Source organism: Conger conger, chromosome 17 (genome assembly GCF_963514075.1).
Source record: "Conger conger chromosome 17, fConCon1.1, whole genome shotgun sequence".
NCBI classification, from domain to species: domain Eukaryota; kingdom Metazoa; phylum Chordata; class Actinopteri; order Anguilliformes; family Congridae; genus Conger; species Conger conger.
Window position 1 is genome coordinate 19,877,501 of NC_083776.1, and position 19,923 is coordinate 19,897,423.

The following is a 19,923-nucleotide window of genomic DNA, read 5'->3' on the forward strand; positions in this document are numbered from 1 at the left end:
ATGAATGTAGCCATTTGGCCGGAGTTCACATTTACCTCATTTCTGCAGCACGTGGCTAGCACACATAAACCTCTGCTTGGTCTCAATCTGCTCACTGCTCATATAAAATGAATTTGAAATCCTGAATCAACAGGACGTTCCCTTTTAACCAATGATGATACCCCGGCGTCCACATTTTTCACGACACAAAAATGGAGTCCGTTTCCCAGGTCTACCCTTAAGTGAAGGAAATGAAAGAGGAGACTGCAGTAAGACCTGACTGAATGTTTATTTTATTTTATATTACACTGTTAAAAACATGTATAAAATTTGTCCTTCTCCAGAACAAAGGCACACAATGTCTCGGTTCACCATCTCAGGTTGTGTCATTCTCTATACAAAACATCCAAAAGTTACTGAGGTTAAAATTCAGAGCAGCACGACTACCATGCAGGAGGAGAACTGTGTGACGAGGGTGGGATGCACTAGTAGTATGTCTCTCTTTCCACCCAACCTGGAAAATAAGAAGAGAGGTTTTAGCACGTCGCCCTGCTAGAGTTTGCACTTCAACCACAGCACTTAAAAATACCCGTACCGTTATCAATGCACTATGTGGTTTTGAATCCATACAGGGCTCAAAAGTGCTTCCATTTTAGGGGCATTAGCGTACTGCTAAACTTGCCAACGTAGTGGAGCACATGTGCTCCACTGAGAAAAAGTAACCAGCCTTGGCATATAGGCCATCACAGGCACATTGAGACTGATGTGGCTTCATGAGAACTACAATAAGGCTGCAGAGAACAGGCACAGTGCAGGGTAGAGTAATGAGCATTGGAGACTGACCTCCTGGGCTGCGTCGGATGATGAGTTTTCGGATTTCATCGTAAATGAAGATGAGGAGCGAATACGGGAAGGCGCAGAACCACCAGTTGGGCCTGAGGACGAAAACAATGCAGAACAGAGTTTCAGACACGGTGCGGCACAAAGCGAGAGGCCAGATCTGGAAAAACGTAAGCGTAAACAGCGGGATGGGTGGACACGGGCCACGCCTAGACCCCAGACGTGCAGACGCCTGCACCTCCTTCGCCGAAACGACAACGAGAACTCACTTGAGGGGGTACATTCTGAGAGCGATGTCCATGCCTGGGCAGTACGACAGGAAGGCAGCCAGGGCCGTTTCCTCAAACAGTCCAAAGATGAGGATTTTGTTCCTAAGTGGGACAAAGAGCACATTTTGTTTCGTTTAGCGGTTCTGCTGACTGCATCACGTTCCTCCTTCTCTGGGCCCACAGATACGGGCTCACTTCAGACTTACTTCATGCCCTGCTGGAAGACGGAGTTCCTCCTGGTCTTGCAGATGATCAGATCAGCCCACTGCACCACCACGATGCTGGTGAAGAAGGCGGTGTGGCAGGTGAATTCCACAATCTTCCTCTGCTCATACGTCTGAGATCCAGGGGAAGAGAGAGGGAAAACCCAAAATGAGTGCACCAAGACAGACTCAACGACATGGCCCCAAAGAATCCGTTTAGCCCTGAACCCATCCACTAAGACCCCAGGCGTCAGGTACTGACCCACTGCTGGCCGTAGCTGTCCTCCAGGTCGTTCATGTATTTGTCGTCCCAGTTCACACGGATACCGACCAGGTCCGCGGGAAGGAACCCGTTCTCGGCGAGGATGACGAAGTAGGTGAAGAAGCCAGCGAGAGCCTGAATCATACCTGTGGAGAAGACGGAGGCAGGATCGAGCGTTTAAAAGCAGGAGCTCTCAAAGCCTGTGACCCCATGGTAAACACCATGTACAGCCATGCCTGGAATGTACAAATGGCTTCCCATGTCAGACAGCTTGGACATTTATAATCTGCGTTTAGTAATCTTACAATGTGGTAATCTTACAACAGTTAATGAGGAATGCACACTTTTCAACAGTCATTTAGTAGCAATGTCTACACTGCAAAAACCAAGACACTGTCTGCACAGCGCTTGGAACTCTTTTTTGCCAAATAAGACAGTCAATGATACAACACAGTTTAAGATTTGCCAATGGGGTAAGAATCAGTTGTCAAGCAGAAAGCAACTTAAAACAAGCTTATATTTTCTACTTGAGGCAAGTCATTGAATGACTAAAACACTTGTTTTGTACATATACTCTGTAGTATGTGAGAAGCTGGACGTTTCCCTGGCCAAAACAGGCCCTTACCAATCTGTCCATAGGCTATGCTGATCAGCCTCTCGTTCACCAGCTTGTCTGTCTTGGGGTTTCTGGGCTGTCTCTTCATGATGTCACTCTCAGCTGCTTCGTAGGCCAGGGAAATGGCAGGAACCTGGTTCATCGTAAAAAGAGGAACAGAGTCATCAAAAAGTCCACTGAATAAAGTCTCATCCACACCAAGAACAATACAATTATGAATGTCATTTTAAAAATCCACTCAAGTGGATGGCAGAGTCCACACCACAACTGTAACGAATACGACAGTGATGAACGATAACGTTGGGATCACTTTCAGAGGGAAAGCTACATGAGCGACAAACAGTGACAGCCAATCAAAATCCATAAAAAATGTCAGGGCGCCACATACAAAATAGCAGACGACATAGCTGAGGCTATTTACAGAATGTTACTGTTCATCAGCCCACATACAGTACTGTGCAGAAGTCTTAGGCACCCTAGACTGGATTATAAACATGTTAATTTATTTTTTGTGTGTTCGTATAAAATAACACATTTGACATTTCCAAATATTCAATTTCCAAAAGATTAAATTTTACATTTGATTTTGTATTTGATTTTTTAAAAGTAACATATTACTGTAAGCAGTTTACTACTTTTTACATAAAAACATGATCAAGGATGTCTGAGATCAGAAGCAAGGAGCTTCTGCAGACGAACATGTCAAGATCTCCAACATGCTTGGAACAACCTCCCTGCTGATTGTCTTAGCCAACGCTGTCCTGCAGTTCTATATCTCAGAGAACTGACGCAGTTTTAACGCCGAAGGGTGGTCACACAAAATATTGATTTGATTCAGTTTAACGATTCTGTGAAATTACTCAAATGTAATGTAAAATATATAGTATGTTTATTTAGGACCTTTCATTTAATTATTTTTGAAAGAATCTTCTGTACAGAATATTACACAGGTGCCTAAGACTTTTGCACACTACTGTAGTTACGGTTATGGTTCTAGTTATTGGTGTGGGTGGGCCTTCAATCAGACCAGTACGTTCTGGAATCCTCACCATGTCAGTGCCCAGGTCGATGCAGAGGATGGTGACGGTGCCCAGGGGCAGGGGGATGTTTGCGATGATGAAGAAGAGGAAGGGAGTGATCTCAGGAATGTTACTAGTGAGCGTGTAGGCGATAGATTTCTTCAAGTTGTCAAAGATCAGACGGCCTGAAGACAAAAGAAGCACGTGTCAAAAAGCTTGCCACCTCCTGAAATGTAATGTGAGCTAGCTGGAAATATAATTTAGGAATGCATCCACTACAAAATTCAACAGAGTCCTGTATTTATTATTTTTTACCTTCTTCCACCCCGGTCACAATTGAAGCAAAGTTGTCGTCGAGGAGGATCATGTCGGCAGCCTGTTTGGAGACGTCAGAGCCAGCGATGCCCATAGCAACGCCAATATCGGCCTTCTTCAGAGCGGGGGAGTCATTGACACCATCACCTGTCACAGCCACAATGGCACCCTGGGAAGGTTGGGGGACAGAGCCATTTTGGTTAAAGGCTCATGTCACTGAATACAGATAAATTAATAACTTAAATTCCCCACTTGGCTGCCCTTTGTAGCTGCTTGAACAGTTTTCTGAAAGAACTGGTAGCTGTCCATACACAAGCACACTTTTAAACAGTTTTCACAAAACATCCTTCCGTAAGGTTACACACCCCACACAGTTGCAGCCCTGGTGAGTACCTGTCTCTGGCACCCTTCCACAATGATGAGCTTCTGCTGGGGAGAGGTTCTTGCGAACACAATCTCTGTATGGTGCTTGAGGATGTCATCCAGCTGTTCGGGGCTCAGGTCCTTCAGGTCCCCTCCATGGACCACACAGGCCTTGGCATCTCTGGACAGAGGAGGATAAAGACAATGCCTTTTCAGACCTCCGGTCCCACACATTTCTGAAGGAGAATCTCCCCCAACAGTCTGCCGCAAGAAAGACCTGGGATTGACTTCAGTAAGCGGTATGCTCAAACCTGGGATTGACTTCGTGAACCGGAATGTTCAGACGAGCGGCGATGTCTTCCACGGTCTCGTTGCCTTCGGAGATGATGCCCACACCCTTAGCAATGGCCTTTGCAGTAATTGGATGATCACCGGTTACCATAATAACCTGATGAAGAACAAGACAAGTCGAGTTTAAAGCACTGAATGGCACTTCACTGCAACAAAAAAAAAAAGAAAAGAAAAAGGTTTGATTGATAACGGTTTTAGTCTTGTAATTAGACTTAATGATAATTTTTAGAGTAGAATATATTACCTTGTTTCAAGTCAATTTTTTCCTCTACAAGTGAAATGGCCTTACCCCATTGGCAAATCTTGAAATTTGTAAACCTCACCTCATTGGCGATCCTTATTTAGCAAGAAAAGTATTAAGGCTCAATACAAGACTAAAAGGCTAGTTAAGCTTGGCGTATTGCTTTGGTTTCTGCGGTGCTGAGACCAGCACTATGGAGGGCCGTACCTTGATCCCAGCACTCCTGCACTTGCCCACGGCGTCGGGCACCGCGGCTCTCGGGGGGTCTATCATGGACATCAGGCCCACGAAGCACAGGTTCTCCGTGGGGAAGTTCACATCGTCCGTGTCAAACTGGAAGCCTTCAGGGAACTGGTCGTCGGGGAGGGCAAAGTGGCAGAATCCTGCACAGCGGGGAACAATTCTCAGTTAAATACATGTATGTTTTTAAAGTGAAGATTCTCCGCCATTTCATACAAATGGACTGGCGTTTGCTGTTGAGATCATGTTTCATGTACAAATTCAAGTTTAATGTGAAGATTTGAGCATGCAACTGCAGGAATGGCACAACCACTCCTGGACCTTAAAGATCAACAATCCAAGAGACTGCACAGCAAAACAAAGTCTCCATCTAGGCTTATCACAAGACCTAAAATCATATTTTTTCTGTAAAGTAGAAAAAGTTACGGCCTGCAAGAAAGTATTTTGGACTAAAAATCTCTGGTTGCCTTTAGATCATTGGCGCTAAAAGCTCTTTACCATAAGCCTGCCCCTAGGGAGACACGGCAGCTTTTCTTACCCAGCACCCTCTCTCCCAGACCTCCCAGCTCCAGGTACGCATTCTGGAAAGCGTCTTTCATCTCTTCGTCCAAGGGCACCTCTTTGCCCTGGATCAAGATGGTGGTACAGCGGTCCAGAATCCTCTCTGGGGCTCCCTTCATCACCAGGAGGTGCTTGGACTCGGAGGCGTTGGGGTTCTTGTGGATGGAAAGCTGTGCAAGAGGAAAGGAAAGCCCCCATGAGCAAATGTTTCATGAACCCTCTGAAGAGTAAGGCTTTTTTTTATCAAATCAGTGTTCTAGAACTCAATTGCTCTCAATTACCAGTAGTGATTGTTATATCAGCATTAGAATGTTCAGGTAAGAGCGTTCTAATTACGTTTGTCATCTTGAGATCACCAGAGATAATCAAATCTGGACCTCGAATCCAAATCCAAATCCAGGCCTGGTTCTCTTTTCTCCAGGGAATTAACTGAACAACTGGAGCTACCAATTGGCCAGACTGTCTTCACACCTGACTCCCAGGTAAAGAGGGTGGACAAGCAGCGGTTCTCAGCCCTTGAGGACCGTGGTTAGATGTTCCCCGTCTCACACCTGAAAGGGTCCAGTGTGATTCAGACTAATTTGAAGTGGTTAAGATAGTGGGTATGGCGCGTGTACCTGGTATTTGTTGGTGGAGTTGAAGGGGATCTCTGCGATTTTGGCAGCCTGCTCCCTCATCTCCTTCACTGACCCACAGCACAGCTCAATGCACTTCAGCAGGGCCGATTCAGAGGCATCGCCTGCCACGTCTCTCTGTGACGGAGGAGAAGAGAAGCGGTCAGTGAGGAGCCAGGGGGCAGAGCGGTCATCTGGCTACCGGGGAATTGCAGGTTAGATCCCTGGCCTTCTGAAAGTGTCCAACTGACCTTGAGCAAGACCAGGGGTGTCCAATCTTATCCAGAAAGGGCCGGTGTGTGTGCAGGTTGTCATTTTAGCACAGGACTAAGACAGCTGATTCTACTCATCAAGGTCTTGATTAAAGACCACGATTAGTTCATTAGTATAATCAGGTGTGTTACTGCTGAGTTAAAACAAAAACCTGCACCTGCGCTGGCCCTTTTAGGAGAAGACTGGACACCACTGAGCAACATGCTTAACCAACGAGTCGTTTGCATGGCCGTTTATGTGTGAGAGAATGGGTGAAGGTGAAAAACAGTGCTTTATAAAATGCAGTCCAGTTACAATTTAGAGCCTTCACCACTACATCTCATCTGGTGATGAGACTGAATGCAATGATAGTAGGGTGTCAATATAATCTTTGTAAAGGTTACGCAAAGCTGTAGACAGTCTGAATCGCAATGCTTATGCCGTAGTAACTCCCTTCAGGCCAAGACTTTGCCAACCCGACAGCTTGAGGGTTAGGGGAGCGATAATGGGCAGTGAGATCAGTAGAGCATTCACACACACGTCTGTCAGTTCAATCACTTTGTGTGGTTATACACAAAGCTTAGGCAATGAGCTGCATTCACCCTTAATAGAAAATAGATCTGTTAATCTGAATGGGTTAAGCAGCAGAAAACCCTTAGACTGCTTCAGACTCATCATATGGCATTTTGTTCTCCGCTACATGCTGTAATTATGTAATTATACAGAAACTTCCACAACAGCCTGAGGCAGTTTTTTTGGGCAGAGAATGCTGTGACATTATCAAATTATGCGATTCTGACCTACCATTAAGCATCTAAAAGTAGGGGTTATGCAATTTAGCAGCTATAATCAGCCGTCAGGCAGACTGTGAAGTTATACTTGATTCAGCCCTGTGGGGTAATTTGTTCTCTGCATTTGACCCATCCTAGTAACTTAGGAGCAGTGGGCAGTCACAGTGCACTGGTGCAACTCCAGTTCTGAGGTCAGAAAACTGGGATAGATAGGACAAACTGAGGTCAGTGCCTTGGTCAAGGACAATAGCAGAAGTGCACTTAACCCAGGGGTGCACAGCAAGGGCCGATCCGCTTCAGTATTTTGTGCTAACTTCTGCTCTCAATTATTTAATTGGCTAAATAATGTCTTGATCAGACATTTGTATATGCACCAGCTACAGCTGCAGACTGCTAGTGTATCCCAAAGATTATACTGTGCTCAAGTATAGGAAAGAACAAACATTATTTCTGGAGCGGTCAGAAAAATAAATGATGGTAGTTGGTTGGAACAAAAGCCCCCTTGAAGACTGGCCCTCCAGAACCGGAGTTGTGCACCCCCGACCTCACCCAACACGCGGTGCAGGAGGAAACCCACATGGACATGGGGAGAACATGCAAACCTCCCGCGTTCCAGACCTGCGTTAAATACATAATCATTTTGGATTCATACACTTTCGTGTGCTGGACTGATCTTTCCTGGAGCATTTGAGCCAACCAAACGGAATATGGGGTTTGCACTTTCTGAGAGCATTTCATGGGTTCCGATACACCAGACAAGCTCAGTAAAACACAGAAAAGCGTTTGAATCCAAGACGACTATGCTTTCGCCCCAGCTTGTGTGCCCTCGGCATGGGTAAGTGAACGCACCTTCAGGATGGGCACGTTGGCCTGCTCGGCCAGGAACACGGCTCTGTTGCACAGGCCGGCGATGCGGGCCAGGGCCGCCCAGGTGGCGGAGCTGCGGTCAAAGGAGGTGCCGCTCTGGTTCTCGGTGGTGTCGGCCTCGTGGATCTGGTTGTCGAACCACATGTGGGCCACGGTCATGCGGTTCTGGGTCAGGGTGCCCGTCTTGTCGGAGCAGATGGTGGAGGTGGAGCCCAGCGTCTCCACGGCCTCCAGGTTCTTCACCAGGCAGTTCTTCTTGGCCATGCGCTTGGCCGTCAGGGTCAGACACACCTGGGAGAGGGATAGAGATGGAGATCAGGGCCGACGTTCGAGAGTCTCCGAGGGGTACCTCAAAAGGTTCAGTTCTTCACTTCCGGCCTTTAGTCTAGTAATGAGACCTAAAATCTTATTTTCTATTTGAGAATATTAGATTGCTTGACAAGGGAAATTCATACCCCACTGGTAAATCTTGAAATTAGTCTCACCTAATTGGCCCACCTAATATTTTTGTCAAAATTACCTAAAAAGTTAGACGGAGAAGGTTAGGTGACCGATCCTAGACCAGCACTCCAATTTTTTTAAGAATGAGGGCCTCGGCCTGTTGATGGCCTCATCTGAAACGGAGCATGTGGGTTGAATGCTCAGATTTAAAACACTCACACAGCTCCTGGGTAAAGACCCCTGAGAACCTCTTTGGGGGGGTAACCAGAATACATGTCCATGCATGAATTTCAAGCCACTTAAATTCCCTGGAATGCACTTCTCAATCTGGCAACATTGTTGCACAAACAAAGCTTTTATTTTTTTGGCTTCAGTATCACCAAACAGAGGTTCAGGGACTTAAGAATCTTGGGGATTTCAATAGAACTTGTTCCAAAATGCAGAACAAAGGAGATTTGTATCGTTCAATTTGCCTGCATTCTGGGGTCCTGTACAAGCCATGATCCCATCCTGTTTTTGAGGCATGTTTGAAGGGAATATTTAACCCATTCAGTCCCAAGCCCTATATGAAGTGGCTCCACCAAAATCAAGAGTTTTGGCTTTGGTTGAGAATTTAGAAAATTTAGAACGTTGATTAAGGTTAATATAGTCTCAAAACAGCAGTATAGCAGTCATTTTGATTGGCTGAAAAGGTCAAGGGCGCCACATGGCACTCTTGGGATTTTATGGTTGTTGCGCTTGAGTGCCGTATGGCACTCGGGGGACTGAAAGGGTTAAGGAATTGTGGGAAAACGTCTCCACTCACGGTGACAGTGGCCAGGAGACCCTCGGGCACGTTGGCAACGATGATTCCGATGAGGAAGATGACGGCCTCCAGCCAGGTGTACCCCAGGATGAGGGAGAGGATGAAGAAGGACATCCCCAGGAAGATGGCCACGCCCGTGATGATGTGGATGAAGTGCTCGATCTCGATGGAGATGGGCGTGCGCCCCACCTCCAGGCCGGAGGCCAGGGTGGCGATGCGTCCCATCACCGTGCGGTCTCCGGTGCTGATCACGATACCGCGTGCGGTCCCTGGAGGAGGAACAATGAGCGTTTGTATTGGTCTCGGCTCTGTAGTCGTCTCGGTATGGTAGTTACAGACTCAGGCCATCTGCCTTGTGTACTAGTCTTATGTTCATGGCTTTACAACCAATCATGTGAATTGTACCTTATCCAACCTGTTCCGTTTGTTCCATGACCTTGATATGCAATTTCGCTTTGGATAAAAGTTTCGGCTAAATAAAATGTAATGTATGAGTTGAAATTGCATATTATGTGCAAAACTATTCATCCTTAGGACCACAATGTTACTCCAAGCCTATACTACACTGCCTTTCACTTCGCAGTCCAACAGCTAAGCTGCACAGCAGTCTCAGCCGGGAACAGTCTACACAGCTGCTATAAAGGGCCACAGGAAAGACCTGCTGATGTAAAGGCCTCCTAACCCAGGTTTGAATGGATCTCTACTGGAAACTGAACCCATGTGATCCCAATGGTGGGAGCATACCTTCAACGCAGTTGGTGGAGAAAAAGGCAATGTTCCTGGTCTCCAGAGGGTTGTCATTGGAGAAGTCAGGGGAGCGAGTCTGGGGCTCAGATTCACCAGTCAGGGAGGAGTTGTCCACCTGAGTGAAAGCAGGCATATCACAGAAGACAAGATCAGACCAGATCACGGCAATTAAGACCAAACCAGATCCTATGAGATCAGACCAGATCACATTAGATCAGTCCAGACCAGATCTGATGATATTAGACCAAATTGCACTAGATCAGACCAGATCAAGGACCAGTCAGGACACAGACAGTGGGAGCAGAGGACTGCTCAAGGGACCCACCTTGCAGCCATGAGCGGAGATGATCCGCAGATCAGCAGGGATCCGGTCTCCACCCTTCACCTCCACCAGATCTCCAACCACCACCTCCTCTGCATTGATGCTGTTCTTCTCCCCATCACGGATGACCAGGGCTTGCTGCCGGACAGAAAATTAACAAAGCTTATTAGCTCAACGTTAAGGCTTGTTCACACCTGCCAAGTCAGGTCACTTGGTAAGAATCCAACCTACTTGCCCCAAACTAAGTTTGTGAGCAAATTAAATTTAAATAAAGCTTAAATAAATGAAATGTTTAAAAAAAGAAAAAAATATTCTAGTTTAGCAGCACCAAAATGAGATTTGACTGAACAGAATGGCGAATCATCAGCTTTAACTGACAGACACGTGGGCTTCACTCGCTCGGTTTAACACTCATTATACCAGAACTGCTCAGGAAGTCATACCTGAGGAACCAGGTTCTTGAAGGAGTCCATGATCTTGGAGCTCTTGGCTTCTTGGTAGTATGAGAAGCAGCCAGTGATGATGACGACAGCAGAAAGCACAACACCCAAGTACAACTGCGCAGAGCAAGAGAGACCAAATGTCAGCACAAACACAACCACAGCACACGCCATCGGTGAGAAAAAAACGGAAATAAAATTCTCATTTCCAAAATGGCGTCCGTCGCATTCCTCACGTTATCATTGGCTGGCTCCTCCTCCATGGCGGCCTGAATTCCGTACGCCAGGAAGCAGAGAACGGCGCCCGTCCACAGCAGCATGGAGAAACCGCCAAACATCTGCTTGCAGAACTTGACCCATTCTGGAGTGGTGGGTGGAGGGGTCAGGGCGTTGGGCCCATCGCGGGCCAGGATCTCCACAGCACGGGCCCCTGTGAGGCCCTGAGAGGTGGGAGCAAACGGATTACAAATCAGCAAATATGTAGAATAGGTTTCTAGGAACTTCAAACTTAAGCACTCAAGAATGTTCAGAGACCAAAACAGCCATTTTGGCATTCATACAAAGTAACAGTTCTGATTGGCAGAGTCATGTAATCAATAATAGGAGGATGCACTTAATACAAAACAAACCTCTTCAAGCAGCACCTCTCCCTGTCCCTCCCTACCTCCCTGTGAACCTTAATTGTTGTCTTTCTGTGATTTACTTTTGTGCATCAGTATTTTTAGTTTGGCTAGGTAAGCAGTGTTTGGTTAAGGGGTTTGGTCATACTTTTACTTTGTTTATTTGTTTGTTTAAAAAAAAAATAATAACAATAATTTCAAATAGGCCCTGGTCCTCATCTTTGTTGTGCAGGTAGCAGTTGAAATTGTACTTCCCTCTAGGGTCTTTCAGCGCACTTATCCCTGGTTATGGGTATACACTTTGTTGTACGTCGCTCTGGATAAGAGCGTCGGCCAAATGCCATTAATGTAATGTAATGTAATGTAATGTAATGTATGCCGTTGTATGGACAGAGCAAGTCGAAAGGTTATGAAATGAGCCAAAAACAAGTCCTATTCTTGCTGTTGCTAGGTAACAAGCTGTTCAGTGCAAAGTGTTGAATCTTCATTTGAGAGTGGTGTTCATTTCCCCTCTGTGACACCTCTACAGAACCACTCCGGAAGAGACCCTGCTCATTATGTTGATTAAAACTACTAAAAAAAATTAGAAATCTGCCGTTCCATTAATACACACGAAGGACATAATGAGTCTCAAAGAATATAGTCTCTCCTAATCAACATTGAACACTTAGCAGCAGTGCAATGGCTTTTCTCAGTGGATTTTAGGAGGACGCCCGCACCCCTATCAGTGTGTGTAGTTCCAAGGTGTGTATGGACTCAAAGCGATACCTTGTACAGATCAGCACCAGCTCAGCACTGCTGCTTCATAAGCACCGGGCGCGAGACTCACCCTGCTCAAATCTGTGCCGTACTTGCGGTGGAGTTCATCCAGGGTCAGTTTATGGTCGTCCTATCGGGGAGGAGAGAACGTGGAACACATTTTCAGTCATTTAACCTAACAAATCGCCAGTACGCTGGCCACAGAAAACAGCAGACGGCACTTTTAAAGTGCAAACATTGCAGCATGCGTGAGAAAGTGTGATCCGCACCAAATCCACTTCCTTCTTCAGCTCATCCATGTCCTTCTCCTTCTTCTTGGCTTTCGCCTTCTTCTTGCCGCCCTGCTCCGAGGTCGCCGCCAACTCATACTGCTCCCTTCCTTCCTGCGAGGGGAGAAAGCAGAGCTGCCGTAAGCATTACGGTCATTTAGCTGGCGCTTCTATCCGAAGCCACTTAGGGTTGGTTACACTAGGCAGGGGACAATCCCCACCCCACCGGAGCAATGCGGGGTTAAGGGTCTTGTGACTACACTTGGAGTTTGAACCATCAACCTTCCAGGTCCCACTTAAGCACCTTAGCCACTAGGCTACTGGCTGCTATAAGCCAGCAGAAATTCAGGATTCACAAGTGCAAGTTCAGCTGCACGAGCTTCGGATTAAAAGATAAAATAAAAACAAATAAAAAATAAATAAAAAAGCAGCTGAAAAAGCAGGGACAGATGAGGCCAAAGCACCATTTCACATAGCATTGCCCTCAGCTGATTTTTACCCTCAGCTCGAGAGTCAAGTCAGCAGCTCATTTCCGACTAGTCAGGAGAAATTGCAGGCTATAAAGCAAAAGTGCACTTTAAAATGAAGGAAACAAAACAAACATGTAAATGTGTTTATATTACTCAACATAATTTGTTTTGGTTTATCTGTACAAGCAAAATCTGCCAAAATGTAATGTTGAAGTGTCCCTCAACAGCCATTTCCTGCTTGTACATTTAAGGCTGCGTCTTTGCCAATTTCCCAGTCTACCTTAAGAGAGGGGGGGGGGGGGGGGGGGGGGGGGAACATTTTGGCAAACAAACGACCATTAGAATGAGTCCAAAATGGCAGACCAACGGGATTGCTGCAGAAGGTAGAGCCAGCAGCACACTGTAGAGGCAGATCTTCAAATCAGTCACGCCCAGTCATACTGGACTCTGACAGCTAATAATAAATAAAATAAAAACTAATTCATGTTATAAATCTGGCAACTACTGACATCTACGGTTTATGCCAGATTGATCATGCAGTGAAGAAAGATAACTGCTTCCTTTAGCAAGAGAGGGAGAGATGGCGGTGAAGGACTTTACTAACATTACCCAACTATGCAGTTACCACCCTAGCCCATTTCTGGGCCAGAACGGGGCATAGATGTGACTACAGATTCATGTAGGCACATTCATGATGTGTCAGAAGGCCAATATGGAAAAGCTTTTCCTTTTGTCAAACTTCTTGCAAAACACAATAAAATACAAAAATAAAATAATACAAATCAGAATGATGATATAACATGCCTAGGATCTAGCAACCAACCAGTGTCATATAAACTGAACAGCCAAACTGGAGCTCTCTCACCACAGCCATTTTGTTTTAGGATGGTCACCATTTTATTTGGGACTACTTTGATCTTAGTCCTGTAGAGCAAGACAGGCTAGTTCTAACTTTCAAGGCTGAATTCACTTTTACTTCAAGGCCCCGGAAAATGAGCAGGCTATTCTACAACATATCAAAAGACTAAACTAAAACCTCTTCATATCCAATGTGTTTAAGGAGTAGTTGGCCACAGCCTGTTTGACAGTGAAATCAGTTTGCTTGGTCACACCATTAGCTCACAGGTGTTTTGTACTGAAGTTGGTTTCCAGACAAGCGGCTGGAGACTAGGGATGCATCCAAAACCCTAAAATCCTATTTGGAAATGTTCAAATGATAATCATATCCAGACATTTTTTCTTCCCAATATTTGGAAACAAAATGAAACCGCTGTAATTTGTTGCACACAATACAACCACACCAATACATTTTATGTCCTTTTAATGGCTTGGAATAACTGCATGCTTTTGTTTGCAGTTAATGACAAGATAAGGTTGCTTGTTGAACTTTCAGTGCCAGACATACAGTGTGCGCAGGGTTTCAGAAATGTAATTTACGAGTGTGAACGTGAGCTTTGTTCTCTGAGATACAGCTCCCCTTTCTTAAATATCTTTTACAGAGTCTGCATTGTTAGCTCCCTCTCACATTGCCATGGGCAACACTTTCACAGCTCCGGCTATGTCACTGGAAGCGTCACATGCGCATATCCGGTTCAACGGTTTCAAAAAATAATAAAAATTACTTCCAAAAGCACACACAAGCTGTGGGTTCACATAACTGGAGACTGTAAGCATGCCTTGAAAGGTCTTATTATGAAAGATGACTTCACAATCACAATATGAAGAAAAATATTTTTCAGATTGGGAAGATGCAGTTCAGCCATATGGTACATTCCAGAGTCACCTTTCCTACACAGACAAACAAGTGTATTTCAGGCAAACGATTACCTAATCCCTGCATCATTCTGAATGCGAAAGCATGCAAGTCACTATAGTAACAAACTCATCTGGTTACAGCATATTTTAAATTCTACAGCACTACATAAATGGTATGGCAACCAAAGGAAACAGGGACGACTAATCTTCAAGCTTTAGAAGCCATTGCAGGGGTTACTGCATTTATGAAGCAGAGAATGTCTTGCCCTGCTAGGAGGCCCTGCTGGTGAGAAATGCCCCGCAGCAGTACAATGTGAAATCGTGTCACATGACCGTTACATTCCAGCTGCCCCCAAAATATGTCAAGAAGCAGTCTGACGGGCAGCCTACTGTCGAGATGTATGCAAATATTACATTATATTGTATTTGGCAGACGCTTTTACCCAAAACTACATCCCGAAGATCACCCGAACAAATACAGAACAGGTCAGAAACTACAATCCTATCCGACAGTAGTTTTGTGCTCAGACAGTTTTCCAGGCGGTTATCCACAAGTGTTTACATCTTCGGGAAAGTTGCCGGTCGGACCAACGACAACACAATGACATACTAGTCGCTATCCATAGTGAAGAACATCAAGTCTAGCTCAAAGTAGAGACAGGGCTAAGTCTATGTAAAAGCTATGGCCAAGTCATAAGCTAGAAGTGAGCCATGATTCCAAGAGACACCCGCAGGCGGAGGATTCGAAGGCCCCGTGGCACTTTCTAACCGGTCGCCTCTTCCCTGTCTGTTACCCTCTCTGCTTTCTCCCTGTCTAATTAAGGCAGAAAATATAACTAAATGCAAAATGAGGGGGTCATCTGTTCTCCTTTAAAAAGAGAAAGAAAATGCCTTGTTAAAAAGGATACATCTTCCATAGTGAGTTCACATCAAAATGTTACAAATGTTTACTTTTTAAATTTATTTTTATATCTTCTCCCTACCGAAAACACTACTCAGCCTAAATTAATACAGGCTAAGAAAAGGAGTACCAGACAGTCTGTATGAACCACAGAGCAAACTCGCTTTCCAGAGGTGATGACAAGTTTCGAGAACACTCGCAGTGTCAGCCAGCCCTGTTCTGCCGCAGCCTAATTATCTGTTATAATGTGTATGTGTTATTAACAGGTCTATGTTTAACACAGAACGAGGAGATAGGATGAGGACGCAGGAGAAGCCTCGTTGTTACCTTTTATGGCAAAAGCCGATCGCTGAGCCTTTGCCGCACTACGAATCAAAGAGGACCACGTGAGTTTTGACAAAACAAGACGATGGGAACGATGCGAAGTGTGTGCGCAGTGACGCATGATGGCTTCCCGCGGCTTCTCCTCCGGTTAAGAAGGGTTAAAACCTCGGTCCCGTGAAATGTTCCGGAAAACCACGCAGGGGCCAAGGCAGGGAAAGGTCAGTTTTCATTTTTGTGACAGAAGGGATCAAGGGTGACAAAAGGTTTTCCCTAATACACAATGGCTGTCGAGCAGAAAGAATGTCAAATCCCTAGGAGAGAAGAGACGGCTGGGGACTGGGAGGGGGGGGGGGGGCAATACCCTCAGTCTCAGCTCCCTGGAGATTTCAATGACCCTGCAGCTGTGGCCACCAGACCCCAACTTCACAGCACAGCTTGGGGAAAACGCGCTGCGCATCGTACAAGTGCATTATCCCGGATTGTACAATACAGAAACCGGCGAATTAAACTTGGAAAAACTCTTCCCTCGCTGTGCCATAAAGGAGCACAGCCGTGAACACCAAGTCTAGTTCACAAAGTCAGTAAAGCTATGACCATATGCATTACAATAACACAGCAATTAGTTCAGATCAAAATGTTCCTTTTTCACCAGACATCATGGAAACATTAGACTTTGTTGTTGTGCAACCAGTTCCAATGTCTTGAAATTATGACCGGTAAGGATCACTACCGCAAACTTCCAGGTGATGGACTGGACTCATTGCATTGGAATGGACTTATTTTCATACATATAGTTGCGTAAACCGTTTTGTGAACGAGTGAGGGCACAGCGAACAAGCATTATTAACGGTCATCATGAGCTCTAGAGTGATTTAACTGAATGTGTCCTTTTAAAAAGAAAAAATCTGTGGCTCGCAAAATTCTGGTGCGAATCGCCGCGATGTTCCACTTTCTGCATGGTATGTCGCGGGGCGCAAAGCAATAAGATACCTCACCTAACCTGCTTGGGAACAAAGCGCAATTGACCTTGCCTAACATCGCACAATATAAGCAAATGGGAGAGACTAAGTGAGCTCTCGTATATTTCTACAGCGGAAATATTCTTTTAAAGTAGGTAATTATACTATGTGGTGTTAAAATCACTGGACAACGCAAAGAAATATATTTGTGCAACATTGTTGATTTGCACGAAGTGACAACGGTGGGTGGACCAGACCATAATTTCGCAGTACTGTAACTTAAACCTCTTTCCTGGGACAATGCGCCTTTCATTCCGTGACCATTAACATTACAGTTAAACTCGACTTCATTATGCCTATGAATTTTTCAACAGCACCTGGGTTCCCTGTAATTGCTTTTTCTCCCATAGCGTAATACTCGTAATATACAAATATAGTGATGTAAATTTGACAAAAAAGACGACAACAACAACGAACGAGACTAAAGTCGATAAACTATAAACTAGCAGGAAATAACGTTAACAATAACTTAGCTAGCCAGCCAACTTCTATTTCAGCTGAACTGCATTGAGCGAACGTAAGCCCACCTTAAACTTGCTAAGTTAAGTTACCGTTAGCAAAGGAAATGCATGTTGCGGACCTTTAGTTAAACTTTGAGCCACATTTTAAGTTATTGATCGTCAAACCGTATTTTTTTCCTAAAACTTCGTAAATGCAAACTACCGGGCAGCAGATTGGAGCAAGTCACAAGATCACCGTCCTTCCAGGTTTCCACGATGAACGAAAGCATGAAAAGTTATGCAATGTCGCTAGCTAGCAAGCTAGCTATAGTTAGCCGACTTCGAGGAGTTGCCGTAGGGAAGATGGCTAGATGGCAAGACAAAATCTCAGGGATACAATTAGCTTGTTAGGGAACTCACCAAATTAGTTAACGGTTAGCTAACTTACGTTCCTTAGAGTTTAAATTAGAGCCTAAGTTAACTTGACGGTTGTTGCCAAGTCAAATGAAGACATCGTAACCATCTAACCTTAACTTAACGTAGGACTAAATTACAACACCCGAGTGAACAAAGTAGCAAGTTGTTTCGCCAAATTAGAATATCGTAAAGGCGAAACACGTTTGGTGTGAATGGGGAAAACTCAAGGAAGGAAGTTAGGCAATCTCACCAAATCAATCACACGCAGGCCTTTTTTCAGAATAAGATGCCCAATGTCAGCCAGCCATTGAACCCATAACACGTTTGGAACGAAGTTGAGTTGTTGTTTAACGTTACCTTTAAAAAAAACCCACCTGCTTATGTCTATACAACTTCAACCAGCACAACAGACAGACTCTACAGTTTGACAACTTTGTAGGTAATTCACAAAGAAGAACAGTTCTGACCGCGAAAAGAGGGGGGGAAAGACAATAAAAGAGGAAAATATTGTTCGATTGCTGGCTACTTACTCCAAGTCCCATCTTTTCTGGATTTATGTTACAATCTTCTTATATGCTCCAAACCCAACGTTTTTTTGTGTGTGTTTTCTTTTTAAAGAAGAAATAAATATTTTACTTAAAACTGTATTTTGCTATCCCCTGTACCCCGTCCACGCGTGTCACTTCTCCCGGACACGCATCTAACCGCCCTGGTAGACCGGAGCTGAAGTACTTTTATACTCTGTTCCTTGGCTCGTGACGTCTGCTCCTTTTTCCATGGTAACGATGAATAGATGGGAGGGTCTTTACCGTCGAATGGGTTTTCACCATCTTCTGCTCTTTCTGTTGTGGGCTCCTCACTCTACTTTTGTTAGGAAGTTCAAATAAACCTATTTTCAGTGGCTCCTAAGGAATGAATTGTAAAAATGTTTCTCACATTTTCCCCATATTTGAATTGAATTGAGTCGAATTGAATAATTTAAGTTAGGAATGACAGGGAATCGCACTCAGTTAGCTCACATGGTAAGCAAACGTGACTAAAATCCAGTTAACCTCTAACATTGCAGAAAAAAAAAAAACTTTTTTGTGCAACATCAGCAATTTTGACCTTGACCAAATGCATGATAGGTCACAGGACGAGATGGTTGTTTTTCTTAACAAGTAGCAGATTAACCGTTTCTAACCAGCAGGATATTGAAAGGATTTCATTTAAATGGTCTTCATCATTGCCTCATTGGAATGACAAAATATGAAAAGGAAAATATGAACTATGTGAAAAATGTGTAATAAATAAACATTTTCAGCTTTGAGCCGACATTATAGAAGTCTAAACCAAATGAAATAATGTTGAGGATCACATGATTTTAGCTTTTGGTGATTACGAAAGGTCTATGAACAAAACATATTTAAATGAAAACACACACATATTTATTTTGCATTTATTTTAATTGAACGAACCAGGAAATTGATGGTCTCCGTGCCCGTTCAAACTTTGAAATTCTAAAAATTTGCTAGAATATCAACTTTCTATTTAAAATTCCCATTCAGTCCTATAAATGTGTTGCCATGGAAACAGGTATAACCCCCCAAGGTGCAAAGGACTATTGTATTATATTTATATTATTATAATTATATTACAATTTCAGCGCCCCCTCTACTTTGTTACATACACTTTCGGTATAATGTCTTGCCCTGTCATCTGTGCAGCTCATATTCAGACAACACAGGTTATATCCATGTCATTAGAATTCATTGGCTAAATCAGCACGGTGGTGTCCACTACGGTGAAATCAACAGGAACACTTAATCAGTTTTTATCAATGGATCAGTCGAGTTAATCTGTTTTAGACATAATTATTTTCACTGACATGAGCGTTCTCCCTCCAGGAGCCGAGCTCCTGTAAACAATTTTGTCCCAGGAATATTACATCAAAACCCATTACCTGCCAAGGCTACAACTGCAGCCATTGAATTTACTTTCTAAAATGAAATTATCATGCTCTCGGTAGTCAGAAAATAAATATCTTTCTATCTGCTAATAAGTATGGTCAAGTAAAAATAGAACTTGCACAAAAAGGAATGGAATAAATGCAAAATCCCCCGACAATTTAAATAAAACATGGCATTACTTTTTTGTCTCACAATAGAAATATGATAATACAGTTATATTCATGATGACATGTAATCAGGTCCCAACATATGCAGGTTAACTGACAAAAGGGCAATGTGTAATTTTAATGAAATTAAATATAATGTGAATTCAACACTCCATGTAATACACTATAGAACCCCTCTCGTTGACTTTACACTTAGAACCAGAACACACTGAATATTTTTAGCAAAGCAAAAACACAAAAGAGATTGATTTATTACTGTGGAAAAGGTGGAGTTGGGGTTGCTACAACAACATAA

The 19,923-nt window shown here is 44.2% G+C and overlaps 1 protein-coding gene across 1 annotated transcript; it reads right to left on the reverse strand.

Moving 5' to 3' along the window:
* Positions 1 to 249: 249 nt before the first annotated feature.
* LOC133116442 (sodium/potassium-transporting ATPase subunit alpha-1) lies at positions 250 to 18,234 on the reverse strand. Its single transcript, XM_061225967.1, has 22 exons — positions 18,043 to 18,234; positions 12,187 to 12,300; positions 11,988 to 12,047; positions 10,775 to 10,978; positions 10,542 to 10,655; positions 10,102 to 10,236; positions 9,774 to 9,891; positions 9,030 to 9,298; positions 7,766 to 8,074; positions 5,877 to 6,011; positions 5,237 to 5,429; positions 4,666 to 4,841; positions 4,178 to 4,314; positions 3,897 to 4,047; positions 3,504 to 3,672; positions 3,219 to 3,373; positions 2,179 to 2,302; positions 1,554 to 1,699; positions 1,295 to 1,425; positions 1,089 to 1,190; positions 823 to 914; positions 250 to 493 (listed from the first exon to the last, which is right to left on the reverse strand). The coding sequence occupies exons 1-22, from the start codon at positions 18,052 to 18,054 to the stop codon at positions 465 to 467; spliced, it is 3,075 nt and encodes a 1,024-aa protein (XP_061081951.1). The 5' UTR covers positions 18,055 to 18,234; the 3' UTR covers positions 250 to 464.
* Between the last annotated feature and the right edge of the window lie 1,689 nt (positions 18,235 to 19,923).